Raw genomic sequence first — 19,320 nt, 5'->3', positions numbered from 1 at the left:
ATGTATAAGCTCCAAATTCATTCACCTTGTGCTGTTGGAGAATGCATGATGTTTTGTTGTCTGTCATACGGACAGGCGGGGCGGGTAAATAAGTAGGTGTGAATATATATATGTATATAAAAACTAAGTCATCTCTCCAACCCGGTTGTTTATCACCTAAGTACAAGTCTCCACCCTGACCATCCTCTGCCTCTCCGCCACGACAGGGAACAAAAACCCCCACTCTCCTCTGGTGATGGGGCTGATGTCGTCGTAGCCGTTTGGTGTTAGAGGTCCGACTCTTTCCCTTTCTTCTGGTTCGTTATCACCTACCCCACCTGACCCTGACCCTGACTCGTCGGGTGAGAGCATGATCTCGTTGAGGGAAAAATTTGTTTTTGACCACTGGGCTGATGGGGGAGCGGAGCCGTTCCCCGGTTTGGCAGTAGTCAAAATGGTAGGAGGAGGGAACGATCTAACCGCGCTTTGGGGACGGGCGGTGTGCTCTTCTTCTTCTTCTTCTTCTTCATCATCATCTTCTTTTTCTGAGATGGCGGAGTGAGTTTCCTCCTCTCTTGGGGGCAAAGGGAGACGTTTCTCAAAGGTGGTTTGCAGTTTCAACTGCAACAACGCTGGGTTTCTCCCTGGTGGGGCAGGGAAGAGCTTAGGTGTTATTGTCCTCCTTTCTTCCGGGATAGGGACAGGAGCAGGACGGACGGGAGATGGCAAAAGGATATCATGCGGGGAATTGGAAGGGTGAGAGCGGAGGGGGTCGATTCTGAGGACTGTCCTTTCTCGCTCTCTTGGCGGTGGTGGCGGTGGTTGGTGGTGATGATGGATGGAGGTGGTGCGGTACCATGCTTCTATCGCCTTGAGGTCAAACTTTTCGTCATGGTCAAGATCATCATCATCTTCGGTTTCCGAGTCGGTCGGGGAGTTGAGCGTGAAAAGAATTTCTTTGTCTTCGGCTACTAATGGCCATGCTGCGCCGCTGGCATCTTTGGTGTCGTCTGTGATGACGTTGCCGCCGTAGGCACGCTCGTACATGCGGCAGACCTGGCTTAGGGAGTGGTCGCAGATGGGGTCAAGCCATCGGTAAGAGTTGAGGAGGATGCTCTTCAGTAGAGGACGCCGGCCGTTGGAGAGGTAGAGGCGGCGGAGCTCGTCGACGGCGTCTTCCAGGCGGTAGGAGGAGCGGGTGCGGGCGTAGGCTTGGAAGGCTGTGCGGAAGGTGTAGAGGGAGTCGAGTGAGAGGAGATTGAGGTGGGATGAGGTGAAGAGGGGCTGGTTTTGTGAGAGCGAGAGGCGGATGAGATCTGGAGGGAGGGAAAGGGAAGAGGCTGAGACTGGTCGGGAGAGCCATTCGGATCTGATCAGGTGGTTAGCGATTGCGGGCGAAGATACCTTGAGGATCTACATACCCCAGCTTGAACTTCTTGGATGTCTTCTCAATTGTCTGAGACAAAAGTTTCTCATCTTTGGGGCTCAAAGGTTCAGCATGGATGAACCTCATGCCAGTCTGGTGTGCAACACTTGAATGCTCAACACTGTTGTCTGACATCACGGTGAAAGGCGTGGCAGGTGTCATGGGCACGCTGCTGCCGCCATAATGAGATGGACTACCTGGCCATCGGAACCGATTGCTGCTGGTGCTGGTGCTGGTAAAGGTCGAGTCGACCGAGGAGTAGGTGGAGCTGGAAATGGCAGAAGCCTCGCTAAAGGCAGGTGATACGGTGCCATCGCTGAACCGATCCAAATGAATATGGACAATCCTCTCTCGTACACTTCCGTCACTCGTTGTGCTGTTGTTGAGCTTGACGAACTGCTTGAGGGCTTCCAATCTCGAGACAGGAGGCAGGGTAGGCCGCAATGCTGCTGTGTTGAGGACGTGCGAGCCTGGCGTAAAGGTCGGAGAGGTAATAATGGTGGATGTCGGCAGTTGGTAGTCGCGGCGAACAACAAGCAGTGTAATGTTGGCCCCCTTCTTAGCCAGTCTCTTCGACGCATAATCCAAGGCCTCGTTGACGTAGACCGGTAGGCTGTCGGCGATGGATGGGCCAGCCTCGAGAGGCGATGAGATCCGATTCCTCATGATAGGCGCCATGGTGTGCTTGTCTGCATATGTGCGTGTGGTGCAAGACGGCCTGTCGATCAGGCTCCTGTTCCTTCAAAGGTTGGTGGCTGACGAGGTTGAATCCTGAGAAGCAGCTCAATGAAGAGGATCCTCAGGAATATATTGGAGAATAAAGTGTCAACAGGATTTCTCACAGCACCTCAGATCTCATACCGATCGATTAATAGATGCGGCATGGGAAGTAAGCAAACGCAGCCTTATTCCAACACAGGAGATGGGCAACCAAAGGAGCGAGGTGAGAAGAGACGGCAAGAAAAATAAAAAAAGACAGTCCACGGCGGCTACCCGTGATTATCAACTAAAATAAAGTCATCACAAGAAACATGAAACGAAACGACGACCATATGAGAGATGAGCTATACCGTGTTTCATTGTTTACGGTTCCGGCTGTAGGTTTCCCGACGGGATGGAACTTTCCACGATAGAAGAGGGTCAGATGCAGCGTGATGGTGATGGTGGTGATGAATCGACAAGTGAGAAGTGATCCGGCCCAGTTAAGGGCTTCCATAGTAGTGCCTGCATCAGCACTAACAGCGTCGTCTATCCGCCTACTGCAGCAAGGGTATTATGATGTGATAACACCACAACAAAGGTCCCTGTCGGGCGGTTAACACTCTTCGCTCCCAGGGTGCAAAAATAGCCAAGCATGTCGTTGGACAGCATTAGACGCCCAACCCCGGGATTGGCTGGCGTCTATTTCGGTGACCCCACCCCTTATGCGGGGAGATGGGACCCAAGAGATATTTTAGCGTCCAGTCCAAGCTTCTTATCCAGCCTCCCCTATGCATGCAGACATCCATCTGCACATGCAGCAGTCACTGTTGGCTCTAGAAATCGAGACCCAATCGTAGAATATTCCCTCTCTCATCTCTTCTGTAAAAAGAACGGCAACGAGGTACTCCGGGCATTTCCTCAAAACCATCTTGCTGACATCCCATCATAGCTCATCTCGCCTTTCCATAACGTCAGGAACAGTTACACAACAGATGTCGAGGAGAATTGTTTCTGCAAATAACCCAAAACAGAACAGTGAGCATGCAATCATCCTTGAATTGAACAACGTTCTTGCATTGCATCGGCAACCCCTTCCCTGCATGTCGACCCGACCACTTCGCCAAAGCATGCATCGTATAGATGCTTCAAGGTCATTGGAGAATAGCGATCGAGGTATGGTAATTGTTTCGTTGGTTTGACGAATATTTGACTTGTCAAATGCTCGTTGGCCACATCTATGCCGTATACAATATTGACTCTGCCAGAGACACCCTTGCCCCGCATCACTTCCATCCATATCTCCCTGCAGCGTCACTTTTGTTCTGCTTGCCTTTGGCAAAGCTATCCTCCAGGGCACTCTGGTTGTTCTGGGCCATGTTGACCACCTGTCTCAAGCTGTGCTTTCCTGGAGCAATCGATCTGATCGGATTGTAAACCTGCTGCTCACCCGACTGTCTGAGGGCTTCGTTGGAGTTGTATTCGGCTTCCATGTTGAAGTTTATCATGTTGGACGGTACTTGGTCCGAGCGACCAAAAAGCTCACGGCGGGCCGCCTTGGAAAGGCCGGCAAACGCGTCCGGTACCGGGTTTGAAGGTTGGGTTGTTTCTACAGGGTAAGGCGCTGTGACATCATGTGCGTGTTGCAAGGTAGGAGAGGGTTCTGGGACTGTGAATAAAGGCTCGTAGGCGCCCGTGGATGTTGTGGCCGTGGGGACAGGTGGAGGAGCATCTTCGTCGTCGTCGACAGAGAACAGGGAGACATGTTTCTTTTGCGGACTCGGGGGTCCTGGCGGGTCTGTGATCACTGCTTCTGTCGGTGTCGACACCCGCGCTGGAACCTCAGTCTTCGCTACTGTCGCTGTTGCTGTCGTCTTCTTTTTGGCGTTCAGTCCAGTCTTCTTCCTCGCAACTGAAAGCGGCTTGAACATGAGCGGCTTCCCCACCAGCTTGACCTCCGATTCTGGTTTTTGACCCTCGGGTATTGATGGGCCAGAGCTCTTTTTGGGAGCTGGGAGGTTGAGGCCACCGCCTCCTGATGTCGATGAGCTATCGCCATAGCCGTCGTCTCCTTCTCTTACAAAAGCTGGTTCCGTGCCTGTCCTCAAGTTCACCCTTGGTGCTGGCGCTGAGCCTGGCTGCCTCGCAGAGGAATCGGATGATGCAGCGATGGCAGTTGTTTTCTTCGGTGGTGGTAAGAAAGAGCCAAAATTGCCGAATCGACTTCCGCCGGTCGTCGTTTTGGCGCGTTTCGCGGGTGGCCCGTCATCGTCGGCAGTCTTGCCTGCCGCGCTCGTGGTCGGTAAGTTGACAACGATCTTGCCTGAGCCTCCGACAAGCTTCTGAAATGGCTTCTTATTGTTTGCGGCGCTGGCTGCCGGGACAGACGCTGGTTTCTGTGCCTGTGGTTGTGAAAGTTCGGCATCGGAATCCGAGTCTGAGTAGTCCACCAAGCCCATATTGATCAAATGATGTCGTTTGCGCGCCAATGACGATGATTGAAATTTGGGGTTTGGGTTTGTAGGAGGCAAACAGTTGATTGCTTCTGCGACCGTCAGAGGCGCGGCTACCTTATCGATAAGCCTTGGTCAAGCTCCACCTGCGGCGCAACGACGACTCGGTTGTTTTTCTTGACTGACAATCAATCAAAGTATCCTCCTCAGCGGTTTATCTCCTGCCGAAATGATTGTATGTAATTAAACTCTTGCAAAGCTACCTTATATAAACTTGTTATAGAGCAAGCCCTCCAGCACCTCGGTCTGCTATCACTGAGAAACCACAATTATCCCTGTTCGGCTTCGGTGGGGCTCTCTGTCGCCGTGACAAATGCGCCAAGCATCTGGGACCCTGGGGGGTGAGCGGGCCATACACCTCACCAAGCATCATCCAACTGACAACTGCTCAGTCACTTCTCACTTCGACTTCTTATCGTCACCGGTTGCTCTGGCAGTATACTCGGCGATTAGAGAATACGTTTTCATTTTGGGTGTTCATCTGAACTTGACGGGTTCTCTATTCACTACCTTTGGCGGGGCGAACCTCCTAATCACCTGCTTGTTTCACCGTCTTTCACCAATCGGCCAGCTTCCTGCATTGCTCCCCTCACCCACCACACTGGATATCTTCATGTTTTAATCTATCTTGCTACCTGGGCGTATATCAATCTTCGCTGCCGACCTGAAATCATCAAAGTCACGCCTGGAGAGTGAAACCCAACACTGCCTCTCCTGCCACGACCTTCTCACAACCAACATGTCTGTCATTCAAGTCGAAGAGTGTGTACCTCATACAAAAGGTTTCTACCTGCAAATTAAGCTGACATACTCTCAGTTTGGTCTTGTACCAACTCCGAACCAGCTACTTGAACGATATCGCTGATGGAGTTGGCGAGCGTCTTTTCACTTTGAACGAGAACTTCCTCAATTCAGCACCTTTCAAATCGGCAGGATGGCGCCCAAATCCCGCTCTCATCAAGAGGACTCATTCGCCTCCGATTCCAACGGCCATTGCTTCCGAGTATTTCCAGGCTCCCAAGGCGGCTGGACTAACGCTGGAAGATGAGGGCGAAGAAAATGGCTTGTTTCCAGGTGGTGTTCCGGAGACACTTGGGCCAAGTCTAGCGACGAAACGGCGGCGCCGGCGTGAGCAAATGGAGGAAGATGACAGCAGCGATCTTAGCGATGAAAGCGACGATGAGCCTGATCAACGTGCTGCTCAGCAGATAAAATTTGCGAAGATGCCTGTGCGCAACCGATCAGGTTCCTCTCCTCTGCAATCATCCAACCTACGGCAGATGACCACCGTTTCACCTGCTCGCCCTGTCCCAAGGAGAGGCTCGCAGTCCGCTCTCGAAACTGTCAAAGAACGGGCTAGACGCGACACGGTGACGAGTAGTGAGGTCTCTTCGGAGAATGAATTTGAGTCATCAGGTTATCACAGGCACAGGGAAGCCGCCCGACAAGCGGCAGCTAGAGCCGCCAAGCTGTCGGTCAAGCTAACCGAGCCCACCGAGGGCATCAAGAGACAGGGAAGTGAACTTCTCGAGGAAGAGGCGGAGTCCGATTCTGATGCCTCGGATATGTCTTCGGCTTTCATTGAGAGCATCGACTCAGCATCCATTTTAGAGGCTGTGAAGAACCCTATGAACGCTTCGCTTCGGGAACAGGTTGTGGGCACACCACCCAGGGAGTTCACGCGAAGGATGACGATACGGAAGTCGGCAATGCCCTTGCCTCTACACTTACCGGTGGGCGATCTACCACCACCCCGTCCGTTGAGCACAATTCGGCCCATCAGCATGATCCAGCCGAAGAGTTTGTTATCCGCAGCTCTGAAAGCCAAGAAGACAAAGCCAACCCTCCCGTTCGATGGATTTGCCTCGCTTTCTGGTCAGGGAGACCCGAATCCCATCATGCTGCGCATTTATGCCCCATTTTCGAAGCAGCCCTCAAAACCATTCGAGGTTCTTATTCGGCGGACGGTTCATGAGGGAGAAGGCGGCGACCGAGTCGTAACGGTTGCCGACCTAATTGGTTTGAGCTTGTGGCGATATAACGAAGAAAAGCTGGAGCCACCACTTCCCAGCGACAAGCTCAATGTGAACTGGTGGACTTTACGAATGGTTGAGGAAGATGGCGAAGTCGATGATGACTTCCCACCCTTGGAGCGCAAAAAGCAGCTCATCTCATTCACAACAGCAAACAACAGGGCCGGAAGAGCACGTTCAGCTTCCAAAGTCTACGACATTTTTGCTTTGTCGCAAGCTTCACAGGATGAATTTGAAGAAAACCAGCGGGTGACACCGCAGTTCGAGCAAGAAGCCGGCGGCGAAGAGGAGGACAAGGACCTTACTCCCAAGGGCACGCCCCGACCCGAGGCCGTCTTGGGTGCTCCCGCGCCGCCTAGAGAGAACCCCGTCCTCAACACTGGATACAAGGCAGGCACCATGTTCGCCGATGTGCCTCAATCTACCCAGCCTACCGCACCTGCGTCCCGCGGTGAGAAGAGGCTCCTTCGCATTCACATTCACTCGTCAGATGCTGCACCAGGGCAGATGCTCACACTCGACGTCAGCACCGAAACGTGGTTAGCCGAAGTTCTGGACACGGCGTGTAGAAAACGCCAGCTAGACAAGGCCAATCATGTGTTGAAGGTTCCGAATACCGGCACCGTGGTGATGCTTGACCGAACGGTCGCTTCGTTGGGCAATATCACAGAATTAGATCTGTACCGTCGGCGCTTTGCCACAGACGGGCCACTCACCATGACGGGTTCGCCAAGCAGCTCGTCGCCTAGGCCGGTTCTGTTTTCTGATAACTCCAGCTGGACCAAGGCGAAGAAACCCAAGCTTTTGGGTACCCATCCATTGGCAAAGGAGGTACTGAAGCAGGATGAGCTTGGACTCAGCACCCAGGTCAGAAAGTACACAGTTTGGCGGAAGCAGCCGATGCGGTTGCTGTCAGAGAAGCTGTTTGCCATTGACAGTGAGCATGTCCACATCATGCCAGCCTCTGGCACCAAGAGTGGGGATCTCGATTCCAAGATGACATCCATCCACTTCAGCAATGTGGTGGGCTGCAAGGTTTCACGCAAGCACCCGACCAATTTCAAGGTATGTGACGAGGCCAGGTGTGGAGCTCCTGTGTTTGGCGAGCCACCAACTAACCCTTTTGACCGCTAGCTCGTGGTGTACAAGTCTACCGAGAGCAAGAGGTACGACTTTGTGACCAGCAGCCCGGAATCTGCGGCAGAGATTGTTCAAGAACTCAAGAAGGGCATTTCGCCATACCGAGAAGTCTGAGCTTGATGGATAGCTCAGACCGCACAGGCAACACCGCCATGCGTCTATGCTACACTACACTTACACAGCCAGCAGCTAGCCGGAATTTCCAACTCATTGGCTCACAATGGACTGTGCGATGACCCCTTGCCTGCGTTTCCACTTTGTTGAGGCGTTGCCATACGCGAGCTGGATGGCTGCAGAGCAGATCGGATTTTCAAGAAGAAAAATATGAACTAATATCTCCCCAACTTTGATACCATCGCGGTGACATCATGGATGAAGTGAACGGAATTGACGGCAAAGGTGGAAACGTTGACGAGCTGGTGTGGAGATGGATGAGGGGTCAAAATAAAGTTGGGACCCCTGCCTCCCGGGCGGCACGGCTGAGGCTGCTGGAGATGGGTGGAGCAAAGACGGAGCCGACGACGACAGAGCAGGGAAATCTGGGAACATCACCCGCACCTCTGCACTACCGAACCAAGATTTCAGGAGAATCTTCCATCTCAGCATCACCCGCATTTCCAAGCTAGGATTGCGTACAGCGCCATGATGCGGATTCTCCGACAGGGAGACACACATCCCGTAGCCACGACAGGACAAGAAAAGACGGCCGGTGACGGACCTTGAAACCGAAAGCTCCCCGCAATGATGACATTACTCAAGGGCAGTCCAAGCTATCCCGGCCCATCGCCTTGGTCGCACGGCAGAGCAACGGTGGATATTCGGTACAACGGGCTACCCACGACGGACCTGGTGGACGCCCGTCCGGCCACGGGGCTTGCGTATCCCTAGCGCCCCATTGCGCACAGTGATGGCCCCTGCATGTGCCAATGGCCAAGACAGTGTCTGGTCTGGATCGCCGCACCACAGACGTAGCGGCGGGTTGCTGGGTTACCGAGCCCACACGCATTCCATCCCAAGGTTGATCGGTAAAGGCTCGGTCAAACCCAAACTCTATGACAAAGGGACCTGCAGCTGGCTGGCGGCCGATCGAGATGCATGTACGGTACGCCGCGTACGTCTCGGGTCATGCGAGAGACACATATAAGTAGGTCCTCTGAGCATCTGACCTCACTAGGACTTTCCATCCCACAATTCACCCGTCTGCCTCACCCTGCTATCCCTCGTTCTGTCGAGTTGCTGTCTTTTGTCGCTTTACCTCGCAAAAAGCCTAACCAACACTTTGATCACCAACCCTTCACAACCGCCAACATGCGTTTCGCTCCTATCCTCGCCGGCTTTGCTGCCCTTGTTGCTGTATGTGCCTGACCACGCTTCTCCTATGCATCATGTACGCAGTGCTAACACACCTGGCATTAGGCCCAAGACACCACCACCGTTGTCGACACCACCAGCATCGACCCCACAGACACCGCCGCTATCTCGTCCATTGCTTCCAGCGCGGCCTCTGTCTCCTCCGTCGTCAGCTCTGCCCTTGAGTCGGTGAGCACCTCTGCCGAGTCAGAGCTCAACTCCATCAGCACCAGCGCCGACTCTGTGCTCTCCAGCTTCAGCTCTGCCATCGCCACTGCCACCGGCGCCGACAGAGATTCCCTCACCTCGGAGCTGGCCGGCTACACCTCCACCGTCGCTTCCCGTGTCAGCTCCGCCACCGAGGCTGCCGGGTCTGCCTCCAGCTCTGTCACCAACGCCGGCCCTCAACAGACGGCCGCCGTCGCCATGGGTGCCCTCTTTGGTGGTGCCGCCCTCTTGGCCAACTTTTAAATCAGTCAAAGCGATTTACGGTGTACATGGATGGAGCCTTCTGTAACAACATTAATGCTTTTGGGGTTTGGGCGGTGGGGAGGGAAGGGGGGTTCAATGCTGGCAGGTTTTCAATAATGGACAGGTGCTGGACAGAACACAGCAACAAGATCGCTTTGGAAATTTGGAGGGATCTGGGAATGAGGGGTTTGCTAGCATGAGCAATTAATCGACGGGTATTTCTTTTTGTGTTCAGTGATATCTGGTTTACTTGGTTTAAGGTTCTTTGTATGAATCTGGATCCTAGTACTAGGATTACTTTTTTTGTTGTTTTTTTGTTACAACTGTGCCATGGTTTTTAGTCTTTTATACCAAATACAGATTTCACTTTGAATCACACGGCTTCGTCGGCTTGAATCAGATAAAATGTGAAGTCCAAATGAGGGATGATGCAGGGCATCTCAGAACCCTTGGGGCGGCCGCAGACAGCTGATTATTGTACGTCATTGACTCTCGGTTGTTAGACGAAACAAAACAAAGTCAGACAAATGTTTCCCTCTCAACCGGATATATTTACGAGGGGATCGTCCCTTAGTATATGTCACAACAGTACCAACGCAATCAAACTACCTCCCGTCAATTGCTAGGTGGTATAAGCACAGTTGACTGTTGTGTCCTGTGAATGTGCTCCCAAAATTCTATGTTGGGTACCTCTGGAATTCGGCATGATGCATAAAGGGTCTCGGACCCGGACACAACAGAACAAACACACAGACACCGGACCGGAGAATAAAGAAAATCGGAGACATTTGACACATGAGAAACATCTGGAAAATTACGGAACCCGGGGGGGGACCAGAGGAGGTGAGACATGGACTGTCAGCAAATTTAGTGGGTTTGTCCGGGTGCTTTATGCTTGTTTACTTGCACTGCACCTGAGTAGACATTCCCACAGGTCACAGCAGAAGGGGGTAGCGAGGTCAAGTTAGGTAGAATACCTGCCTACAGAAACCTCGACGCTTGGCAAAGAGGCAGGTACTGTTGAAATCACCAGAAGAAAAGAAAAAGTAAGATAAACACACAGACGGATGGCAGTGAAGGATACCTTGGTGAGAATGCCTTTCAAAGTAGATAAAAGGTAGTCAACAACAGTTCCTCAAAGATATAAGCGGACATGATAAGTATTTCTAATACTTCACACTAGAGCAGAGCTGCATGTGTTACTTGCCCTGCCGCTAATACACCTTAAGTCCAAAGCGCGCATATATGCCATGATTATTCATTGTTTGCTACATAAGCTCCAAAATCAACTACAACTATCACATACGACCATACCTGGCAGAAAACTCGGGATCCCGTCCGTTCTCCCCTCGATAACCTGCCAAGGGCCAGACCAGTACCCAGGTGGGTGACCATTGGGGAATCCCTGGTGTTGTATGTTTTTAGCCCTTTTTCGTTTCTATTTCTTTTTTATCAGCGAATCCTATGGCCTCTCACGTTTCTGCTTTTTGTTCGTTCCTCACTGTCTAACACTAACACAGTATCAATTCGATGGTACAATCCCACAACTTCCAAACCTTCCTGCACCTCCCAATCCCTATTATCATAATCTAACACCCCTAATGGTATCATTAACAACCTTGATCATTAAGTCTTCAACACCTCATAACTGGTATAATAGCCCAAAAACGCCTATCGCCATGCCATAACATAATGTCACTTCCCCATATTCCTCCTTAGCTCCCCCCACAACCCATCCACAACCTGAAAAACCGCCGTGACATCCCTCATAACCCCCTTATCCACCGTCCCCGACCCCCCCAACAACCGCTGCTGTATCTTATCCGGATGCCACCTCACCCTCTCCTCCTTCAACCTAGCCACAAACTCCTTCTCCCCAGTCTCCTCCAGCCCCAGCCCATTCACAAAAAAGGTCCTCACCTCCCCCGCCCTAAAACCCCCCTCCTCATCCCTCTCCACTCCGATCGGCCAAGGAATCTTCTCCGCCCCCGGGGCAGTATCTTTAACCCACTCCTCCCATTTCTGTAGATACCTCTCAAACCTCGTCCTCCATGACCGTTTCAACCGCCTCTCCTCCCCTCGTATAAAACTCCTCTCCATTTCTTTTTCTATCCTCCTTCTTTCTTCGTCCTTCTTGGCCTGTTCCTCTTTTTGCTTTTTGCGCTTCTCCCGTTCTTCCAACAGGCCAGCATGGGTCTTCTCCCACATCTTCTGACGGACATACTCGGCGTATTCCTCGTCTGTCATCTTTTCTAGGTGGCCGGTGGCGGGGTTGACATGTTCGGGGTTGGCATAAATGTGGATTGGCTGGCCGTAGATGGCTTCCCAGTATGCGGCGCCTTCGTCGTCGGCCATGGCGTCGAAGAGGGATTCGCGGAAGGCGGTTTCTGGATCTAGAGGGTCCGGGGCAAAGGGGTCGGGTTGTTGGGGGGAGGGGGACCGGCGGCGGCGGGAGGAGCGGTGGTGGTGGTGACGGTGGGAGGAGCGGCGGTGTTTGTCGGAGGGGGAGCGGGACCTGTGCCGGTGGTGGTGGGATTGCGAGGAGGTGCGGTCTCTGGAGCTGGATCGGCGTTTGTCTCTGTCGAGATCCCTTTCCTCCCTGTCTTTATCGCGATCTCGGCGGGAGCGGGAGGGCTTGGATTTGAAGCGGAATTTGGTGGGTTTCGGCTTCGTAGAGTTGCCGTCTGCTTCTAGGGTTTGGATTGAGCCATCTCTAGGCATAGGATCGTCCTGTTTCTCTGACTGATGCGGTTCATCTTTGGCGTCTGGTGGTTCCTCGCCTGGAGGGGTTGATTTATGGCGGGGCATATCGCGATGCGTCTTGCTTGGTTGGCCTGCTGGTCTTGGGCCGTATTCATCGCTATCGCTGCCGGCATCGTGATCTGGGCGGTTGATTGAGGCGAGAATACGCCGCCTCTTGGGCGAGCGTGGTGAGTCTGCCATTATTGCTGTCCTTTTCCCCGGCGCAACACTGGCAGATGGTTGACGACCTCGTTGATATTTCTTGGCCCGATAGCTAGCAGCGATAAACTTTTGGACGGTTCGAGTGAGGTCAGAAAGTGGAGCGGCTCAACTGTGGCTTATCCCTGCTCCTGCATGTGGCACAAGGCTAACCCCCACACTTCATCAGCGTCACCATCTTCAACTATCAACTGAACCTTTCATCCCATCTATCTTGTGCAAAGACTTCAGATGGGGTTTCAAAAATTGCGCTGCCCATCGAGCTTCTATTACACAGTCCCCTTCTTCTTCTTTTCATCCCTAAACTATCACAATGTCCCCTTCTCAATCCCCTTCTCAGCCCTCCAAGGCCAGTTGAAATCCACTTGGGCTCGGCAGTTGCTGTTGCATTGCATTGATATCGCCAAGGATATCTTATCACCGTTTCTCAGCTCCCACTTTCACTGCTTGAAACAACCTTTTCGTTTTTTCCAATTCCCCCTTTGGTCGTTGAATCGTCCCACCGATCCGGATCAACGTCCCGTGGCCATGACTGACCCATGTACAAGCCCAAACCCGACAGGTCGGATCATGTAACCCCAACATGGGTGCGGGAGCAACGACTGTGCCTCCCTCAACCACACCATTGGGTGCAGACACACTGCTTACCACCGCACTGTATTGGGCTTCAATGCCAGTTCAGTTCGATACATTTCAGTACACACCGCTATCTCGTCCCGCCGAGTAAGTCTTCTCACCGTCTCCAGTATCATCTGGCGGTGGACACCTCGGTAATCCTATGGTGATGTTACATCGCTGACTCGCTCCCCAGATGACAACCAAAGACGTGTGAATCGCTTTTTCTTTCTTTTTCGGTGCTATTCTATGGCTTCCTTGGCCCAATTCGTCATGTGATGAAGGCCCAGGGCAATCTTCTCCTTCCATGGACGAGGACCCGCGGAAGCACCACGCTCCGTTTCCAGTGGGAGAAGGAAAAGTCGGTAGGGACAATGACAAGATTCGAAGAGTTACAACGGTCTTCGATGGTGTCAAGAGAATCTCAAAATCGCGCTGTTTATCTCGCGAAGTCGACTGAATTTGGGCAGACTGCCGGTTTCGTTGCAACGTCGCCTCCGATTTACCGAGATCGAACTTGCCGGTACGGCACTGTTTTGCAACGTTTGGGACAGAAAAACAAGGACTGCTACACTTCCACAGGCCCCAGACGATACTCGGGCGGCCTTGAGGTAGCGAGCAACCCTCACAAGCCATCATCCCGCGCACCTATCGATTTTTAGTCCAGTATTCTGTCAAACATGCTCGGCTATCATTTACGCAAAACACTCAGGGATCACGGTCTACTCTCTACCTTCCTGACTGATGTACTCTCATTTCCCAATCAGTTATGACCAACACCTTGAGATGCCAATGAATAAAACAGAATGTCCAACCTTCGGTAGCGGTCACCGCCACTATCCACCGCAAATTCGAGAGTGTTACACCGATATGACTAACTCCGAAGTAACAAGGCACTCTATTCCGGCTCACCCTCGTACTTTTGCGCCTGTTTGGGATATTGAAATCTCGACATACCGTGATTGGCAGCCACCAAAAATTTAGCCCGGTTGGCTGACGCCCAGCTTGTCAAGATCATGTCATCTCGAACAACACCGCCCCAGCGATGGCACCTCGAAACGGTGGAACAATCCACATGCTAGGAACCTTGACGAGTCGGGTGACTTTCTTCATTGCTGAAGAACCCCACGATGAAGACACCGAGATGAGACATGGGTGTGAGATGGAGATCCTGCAGAGACGGAAATGGAATACCACCTTGCTTTCCGCGCCTGTAAAAGGAGAGTATACGCAAGCTTCGACTAAGCCAAGATGCACAACGGTGTCTTCTTTTGGTTGACTGGTCGATGTTCTTGCTTCTTCCTATCACTGTCGTATCCACAATCTAATAGCGCTTCCATTTGCGGACGCTACGAGTCCACCCGCCCACGGTTGATTTCTCGCGAGTGAGTTTCAACTGGCTCAAAAAGGACATTGCATCCTTTCGTCTCTGATTCGACCGACACGACCAAAATTCCAGCCGTTTCTCTTGTTCTAATTAGCCCAGCCTGTCGAATACCTAACTCGCCATGTGCCGTTATGCCATGCAACTAACCGACGAGATGCGGTGGAGTCGAGGTATTCAATGGCGAGAGGGCATATCGCTACAGAAACCGGCGGATTTCTTACTGAGCCCGGTAGCAACCGAGTACAAGCGGTTCGTATCAATGATGGCGTGACAAGGAGGTTGTGACGAATGGAATACCTTCATTTCATGCAAATGGTTTATTTGCTGCGGTCGCTTATACACGGCCAATGGCAAAAAACTATCGTCAGACGCGGCGAGTGGGAAAATGATTGTGAACAAGACGAGCCAAGAAACTCTGGAACAACACAATGTGCCACAGGGTCGTCTTGTTCAAGACCTAGCTTTCTGCGAGGCGGTGGCGGTGGTGGGGGGAAGGAAGGAAGGAAGGAATGGGTGGTGACCGGCGATGGGTGTGTTGACCGGTAGTAGCCACCTCATGGATCACCTAGGATTAGTAGTACTGTACACTCCAACCTGGTTTTGCCCGGTCTTCCCTTCCTCACCTCGCCCAACCAGACGGTTTCGTACACACCATCTTTTGGAGGAGGAGGTGTTATGGGGTAGGGCCCAAGGCGGGTGTGGGGTGCCACATAGGTGTGTGTTATAACACACCATGATGCTGAAAAGGGTTAATCGGGAGGATGGGGAGAACAACGGTTTGACAAGGCGAGGCAAGCCTTCTTGCATATGTTGCAGCAAAATGAGGCTGCGGCTCAGCAGTTTGTGTGTGTCTGTGATGGGTGAAAAGGCAACGTAACTCTGGTGTTGCAGCAGCAGCAGCACAATTCATACTCACACAAAATACCTACATTTTTTTTCTGCACTTTCTGCAGCCTGGCGAAACTGCAACACCACCCTCCATCACCCGTGCTCGCCCAAAACATGCACGTTGGATTCGCGTGAAGGTGGGTGTGGTGAGGGAAAGGGGGGTAAAAAACGGCGCCTATGTCGAATCATTTCAGCGCGGTAATCGGGGATTTTATCATCTGGCGTCTGAATGCATGGACAACAACAACTCTTAAGCCACAGTTTGATGTTGTAGACCACCGGTCAACCTTGACGTTTTATTATTTCCGCACTTTGATCCTACCTAATTAGGCATGTAACTAGCTTCGTGGCTGTTCTGATCCTTTAGACATTCTTGATTTACTTGCTGGCGGTTGCAACTAGATATACAGTAATGTATGCAATGCACCAAATATATGTACATGTACTGTAACAGTATCTTTGCTTCTCAAAGCTCTATCTTGCAGCTGCTGCTTTGAGAGATCACGGCCGAACAGCAAACCACAGCTTCGTGCCAGCCGCGTGCTACTACCCTATTATATCTCCCCATTGGATACAGCTCCAGCCTCCTCCCCCTCACAGACAAGCATGCAGTATGTAAACATACATATACACATGCAGTTTGCATTCTACTGCTGCCTGTAGCCCCCGCCCAACCTCCTACCTCGGCCGTCTGTTGACTTTGTATCTTGTCGGGTATCCAACGAATAGAACTTGAACAACAATGATAAAAACAATCTTGGTATCGAATATGCTCGCGGGCTGCTCCCCCCTGAAACTTTGCTCTTCCGCCCCCCCAGCCTCCCCCTCTTTGAACCGAACTTGTCAAGATTAAAGCAGACAAATCAGAGGCAAGAAACCAAGGAGAAAACATTGTCCAATCGGTGAAACTTCTTGCAGGAACACACGCACACTTTCTGCTGCTGCTCCAACTTTTCCTAATCCAACGCCCGTGTGTCCAAAAAAGAGAAAACCCACCCAATCCTCCCCAGCTAAGCTTTCATTGGCAATAGTAGTCCAAAAAGACAATTATTCCTCCTCCCACCGTACCTCCTCTCTCCGCGAATATATGTAAAAAACAGAAAAAAAAGAGAAAAAAAAGGATTGTACATAACTGAACAAAAGGCTGAATATGTGCAGGTGGTGTTATGATGATTAGAAACTTGATATTCAACAAAAAAAAATTATACAGACAGAAAAAAAAAGGAATGCTATATGCTGTGTGGTGGTTATTACAACAAGTTTGATAATAGAAAACCCAAAACCCAAAAAGAACCCATCAAGAAACCCCCCGCTTCCAAAATGCTAGCAAAAAGACAAAAGAAACAAACGACAGTTAGAAAAATAAAGCCAAAAGCATCTTTTGAATTTTCTTTCTCCTCCCGCCCTAAACAAGAAACTGTGGGTCCGTCTGGCCTCGCCCTGGTCGCCCGTGGCATTTGTTTTGATCCTCTAGTATGATGCCCAATAAAAACAAAGGAAATGTATGTGGTGGAAGGGGGTATTATAGGGTATTGGGTGTAAATGATTCGATATGTGTAGTATGTTCTGTCGTATGCGTTATTCACCTCGGTCCTCCCTCAGAAGGTCGTGGCTCGGTAGCCCAACCGGCGGTTTCGTACGAGCTCTTTCGGTGGTATTGAGGCGGGTATGGTGTGATCGATTGAGGGGGGAGGGACTGGGGTAGTGTCGGTGGCAGAGAGGGAGGGCCGCTGGGGGCAGGTGATGGTGTCGTCGAGGAAGTTCCTCCCGGCTGGGGCTCGAATCGAAGAGGGGGTAGTCGTGAAGGTCCCGGGGGTGGTGTAATATGGGGAGACGGTGGGATTCCAAACGCAGAAGCACCAGCGATGGGTGGCAGGGTAGTCGGTGTGGACAGGGCAAAGGATGATGTGGGCATCTGAGGTTCGGAATCTGTTCTTCGCCTTCTCAGGGGCGGCTCGAGCATAGATGGTTCCCCGTAGGCGCTCGGGCGCACATGAGGATGCGGGTGGGGATGTTGAAGAGGGTGAACAGCAGGGTGAGGGTGAGGGTATGGGTGAGAGTGTGACTGTGAGTGCGCGTGCGATACTGGCATCGGCTGTTGGTGTGGTGTATGTGACCTGCTATCTCCTGCCGTTGGATAGGGTGCTGGGACTCTTGACGTAGACGGGCTCGGCGGTCCTTCCGCCCACTCGCTAATACCAGCCGTTCGGGCAACGATATCTCGCAGACGATTTCGGTCATTCCTGTAGTGGTCACGCTCAATTTGTAGCTCCTGGCACCGCTTCTCAAGCTCATCCGCCTTCCTTTCCAACTCCCGGTTTCTCGACTCCAACTTTTGTAGCCCCTGTTGCTGTTCTCTCTCCCTCTCCTTCTTGCGCTGTCTGAATCTCGCTGAAGCCCCCGCGTTTCGTTGTCTCTTCTCATCCGCCTGCTTCGACGCTTGGTGAACGTCCACCGGAACCACAATCTCCTCTCCATGCCTCGGTGTGATTGTTAATAGAGTCTGGCCTTCCGAAATCTGCAAGCTTCGAGTTGCTGAGCCTGCTGGCGGAAGTGTGCCCATGGGCCCTGGCCCCCATCGCCCATCACCATGAGAATTGGATGCCGGCAGTCCCCTGCTTGACATGGTTGGTGTCCCATATGGTGAGCCTGGAAAGACTGGCTGCCCGCTGTGTTCACGTTTGAGGGGAGCTGGGTGTGCTAGTTCTCGGGGGTGGGCCATTGGGTGGCCGTGGCTCAGACTGGGTTGTGAGAGTGATCGAGAAAGCCCAGAGGTCGGCCGCGTGGGGGCGTGGGAGCCGGGGTAGGGCGACGGAGCTCCCAACGGAGGACCGACGAGCATGGAAAGGTCATTTGTCTGAGACGAAGTTCTCGGAGTAGGGGCCGGTAAATTTGCGAGCTGGGGTTCTACTGTTCGCAGAGCAGCCCTGCTAAGGCTTGCAACTCTCGGGGACTTTGGGGTCAGTATCCGTCTCGCAGTAAAAGGATAGGGATGGACAGATGAAGGTGAGCCCCTCTCGGCCGAAGAGGAACCACCGGCCGGAGATGCTGTCGGATGTGTCTGCGCGTGAGTTGCCCTTGGTGTGGAAGCCCCACTCTGTCCTGGGATGGTATAAGGACGTGAAGGCGAGCCCTGTGTTGTCCCATATTGAAGAGTTGGCCCCATTGTTGGTTGGGGGCTGCCTTCGGCAGGAGTAGGTTGTGAGCCTGCTGGATTAAGGATGTTGTGTACGCCAGAGGGTCGGTTTCCTGGCTGCCAGCCTCTTTCGTTTCCTTCGACTACCGTTGCTCCGCTGGGGTTATGGGACGACTGTGTTCTGGGAGCATCTTGTTGACCGAGATGTTGTTGTCGGTGTTGTGGAGAGGTGTTGGTGTCTGTCGCTGGCGATTGCGAAGAAGGACGAGAAGAAGGGGGAGGTGCTGGCCCCCCCTGCGACATCGAGGTCTGTTCCCCTTCGCTTTTGAGGCCTTGAAGACCGTGACATTGACGCCTGTAACTGCTGTCGGGCACCGGGAGGACCAGTCCTTGGTCAAGGCCAGTACCTTGGGCTCCCCTCCTTCGGTGGTCCTGGGCGGCTGTCGTGAACAGCAGCGAGGTGTCCGCACCAGACCAGCGGGGTGCTGGTTCTTGGGCCCACCGCTGGTGAATCGGCGCCGTGATCGCCAGACTGACGGATTCGTGTTTGAAACAGCTATAAGCCGGCTGTTCCACTGTCGAGGATGGAAGGTTTGGGGTCTCGGGGGGCGCTCTGACGATGTCCCTTTATGTCACACAAGGTGTGTAAGGCGCAGAGTGAGCGGATTCCGAACCACGTCCTCTGCTGGCGGAGCTGTAGGACGACACTGGGCCGTACTGGA

General features: G+C 52.5%; 6 protein-coding genes across 6 annotated transcripts; 2 read left to right on the top strand and 4 right to left on the bottom strand.

Annotated features, from left to right (window-relative positions):
- Positions 1-60: 60 nt before the first annotated feature.
- QC761_701850 (uncharacterized protein) lies at positions 61-2,083 on the bottom strand (the record flags this gene model as incomplete). The annotated part of the gene is made up of 2 exons (XM_062881773.1): positions 61-1,348; positions 1,401-2,083. The coding sequence occupies 2 exons, from the start codon at positions 2,081-2,083 to the stop codon at positions 157-159; spliced, it is 1,875 nt and encodes a 624-aa protein (XP_062728051.1). The 3' UTR covers positions 61-156.
- A 1,307-nt stretch (positions 2,084-3,390) lies between these two features.
- QC761_701860 (uncharacterized protein) lies at positions 3,391-4,563 on the bottom strand (the record flags this gene model as incomplete). The annotated part of the gene is made up of 1 exon (XM_062881774.1): positions 3,391-4,563. One exon carries the CDS (start codon positions 4,561-4,563, stop codon positions 3,391-3,393), a length of 1,173 nt encoding a protein of 390 aa, XP_062728050.1.
- A 188-nt stretch (positions 4,564-4,751) lies between these two features.
- AVO1 (Component of a membrane-bound complex containing the Tor2p kinase) lies at positions 4,752-7,904 on the top strand (the record flags this gene model as incomplete). The annotated part of the gene is given in 4 exon segments (XM_062881775.1): positions 4,752-4,994; positions 5,013-5,379; positions 5,435-7,715; positions 7,785-7,904. 3 exon segments carry the CDS (start codon positions 5,357-5,359, stop codon positions 7,902-7,904), a joined length of 2,424 nt encoding a protein of 807 aa, XP_062728049.1. The 5' UTR covers positions 4,752-4,994; positions 5,013-5,356.
- A 981-nt stretch (positions 7,905-8,885) lies between these two features.
- Positions 8,886-9,989, top strand: QC761_701875 (uncharacterized protein; the record flags this gene model as incomplete). The annotated part of the gene is made up of 2 exons (XM_062881776.1): positions 8,886-9,143; positions 9,207-9,989. 2 exons carry the CDS (start codon positions 8,886-8,888, stop codon positions 9,609-9,611), a joined length of 663 nt encoding a protein of 220 aa, XP_062728048.1. The 3' UTR covers positions 9,612-9,989.
- A 1,317-nt stretch (positions 9,990-11,306) lies between these two features.
- On the bottom strand, positions 11,307-12,554 carry QC761_701880 (uncharacterized protein; the record flags this gene model as incomplete). The annotated part of the gene is made up of 1 exon (XM_062881777.1): positions 11,307-12,554. The coding sequence occupies one exon, from the start codon at positions 12,552-12,554 to the stop codon at positions 11,307-11,309; it is 1,248 nt and encodes a 415-aa protein (XP_062728047.1).
- Positions 12,555-17,044: 4,490 nt separating this feature from the next.
- On the bottom strand, positions 17,045-18,901 carry QC761_701890 (uncharacterized protein; the record flags this gene model as incomplete). The annotated part of the gene is made up of 1 exon (XM_062881778.1): positions 17,045-18,901. One exon carries the CDS (start codon positions 18,899-18,901, stop codon positions 17,045-17,047), a length of 1,857 nt encoding a protein of 618 aa, XP_062728046.1.
- Positions 18,902-19,320: the final 419 nt, after the last annotated feature.

This window comes from Podospora bellae-mahoneyi, chromosome 7 (genome assembly GCF_035222275.1).
Source record: "Podospora bellae-mahoneyi strain CBS 112042 chromosome 7, whole genome shotgun sequence".
NCBI classification, from domain to species: Eukaryota; Fungi; Ascomycota; class Sordariomycetes; order Sordariales; family Podosporaceae; genus Podospora; species Podospora bellae-mahoneyi.
The sequence above is the reverse complement of the archived record's forward strand: the minus strand, read 5'-3'. Positions and strand labels throughout refer to the sequence as shown.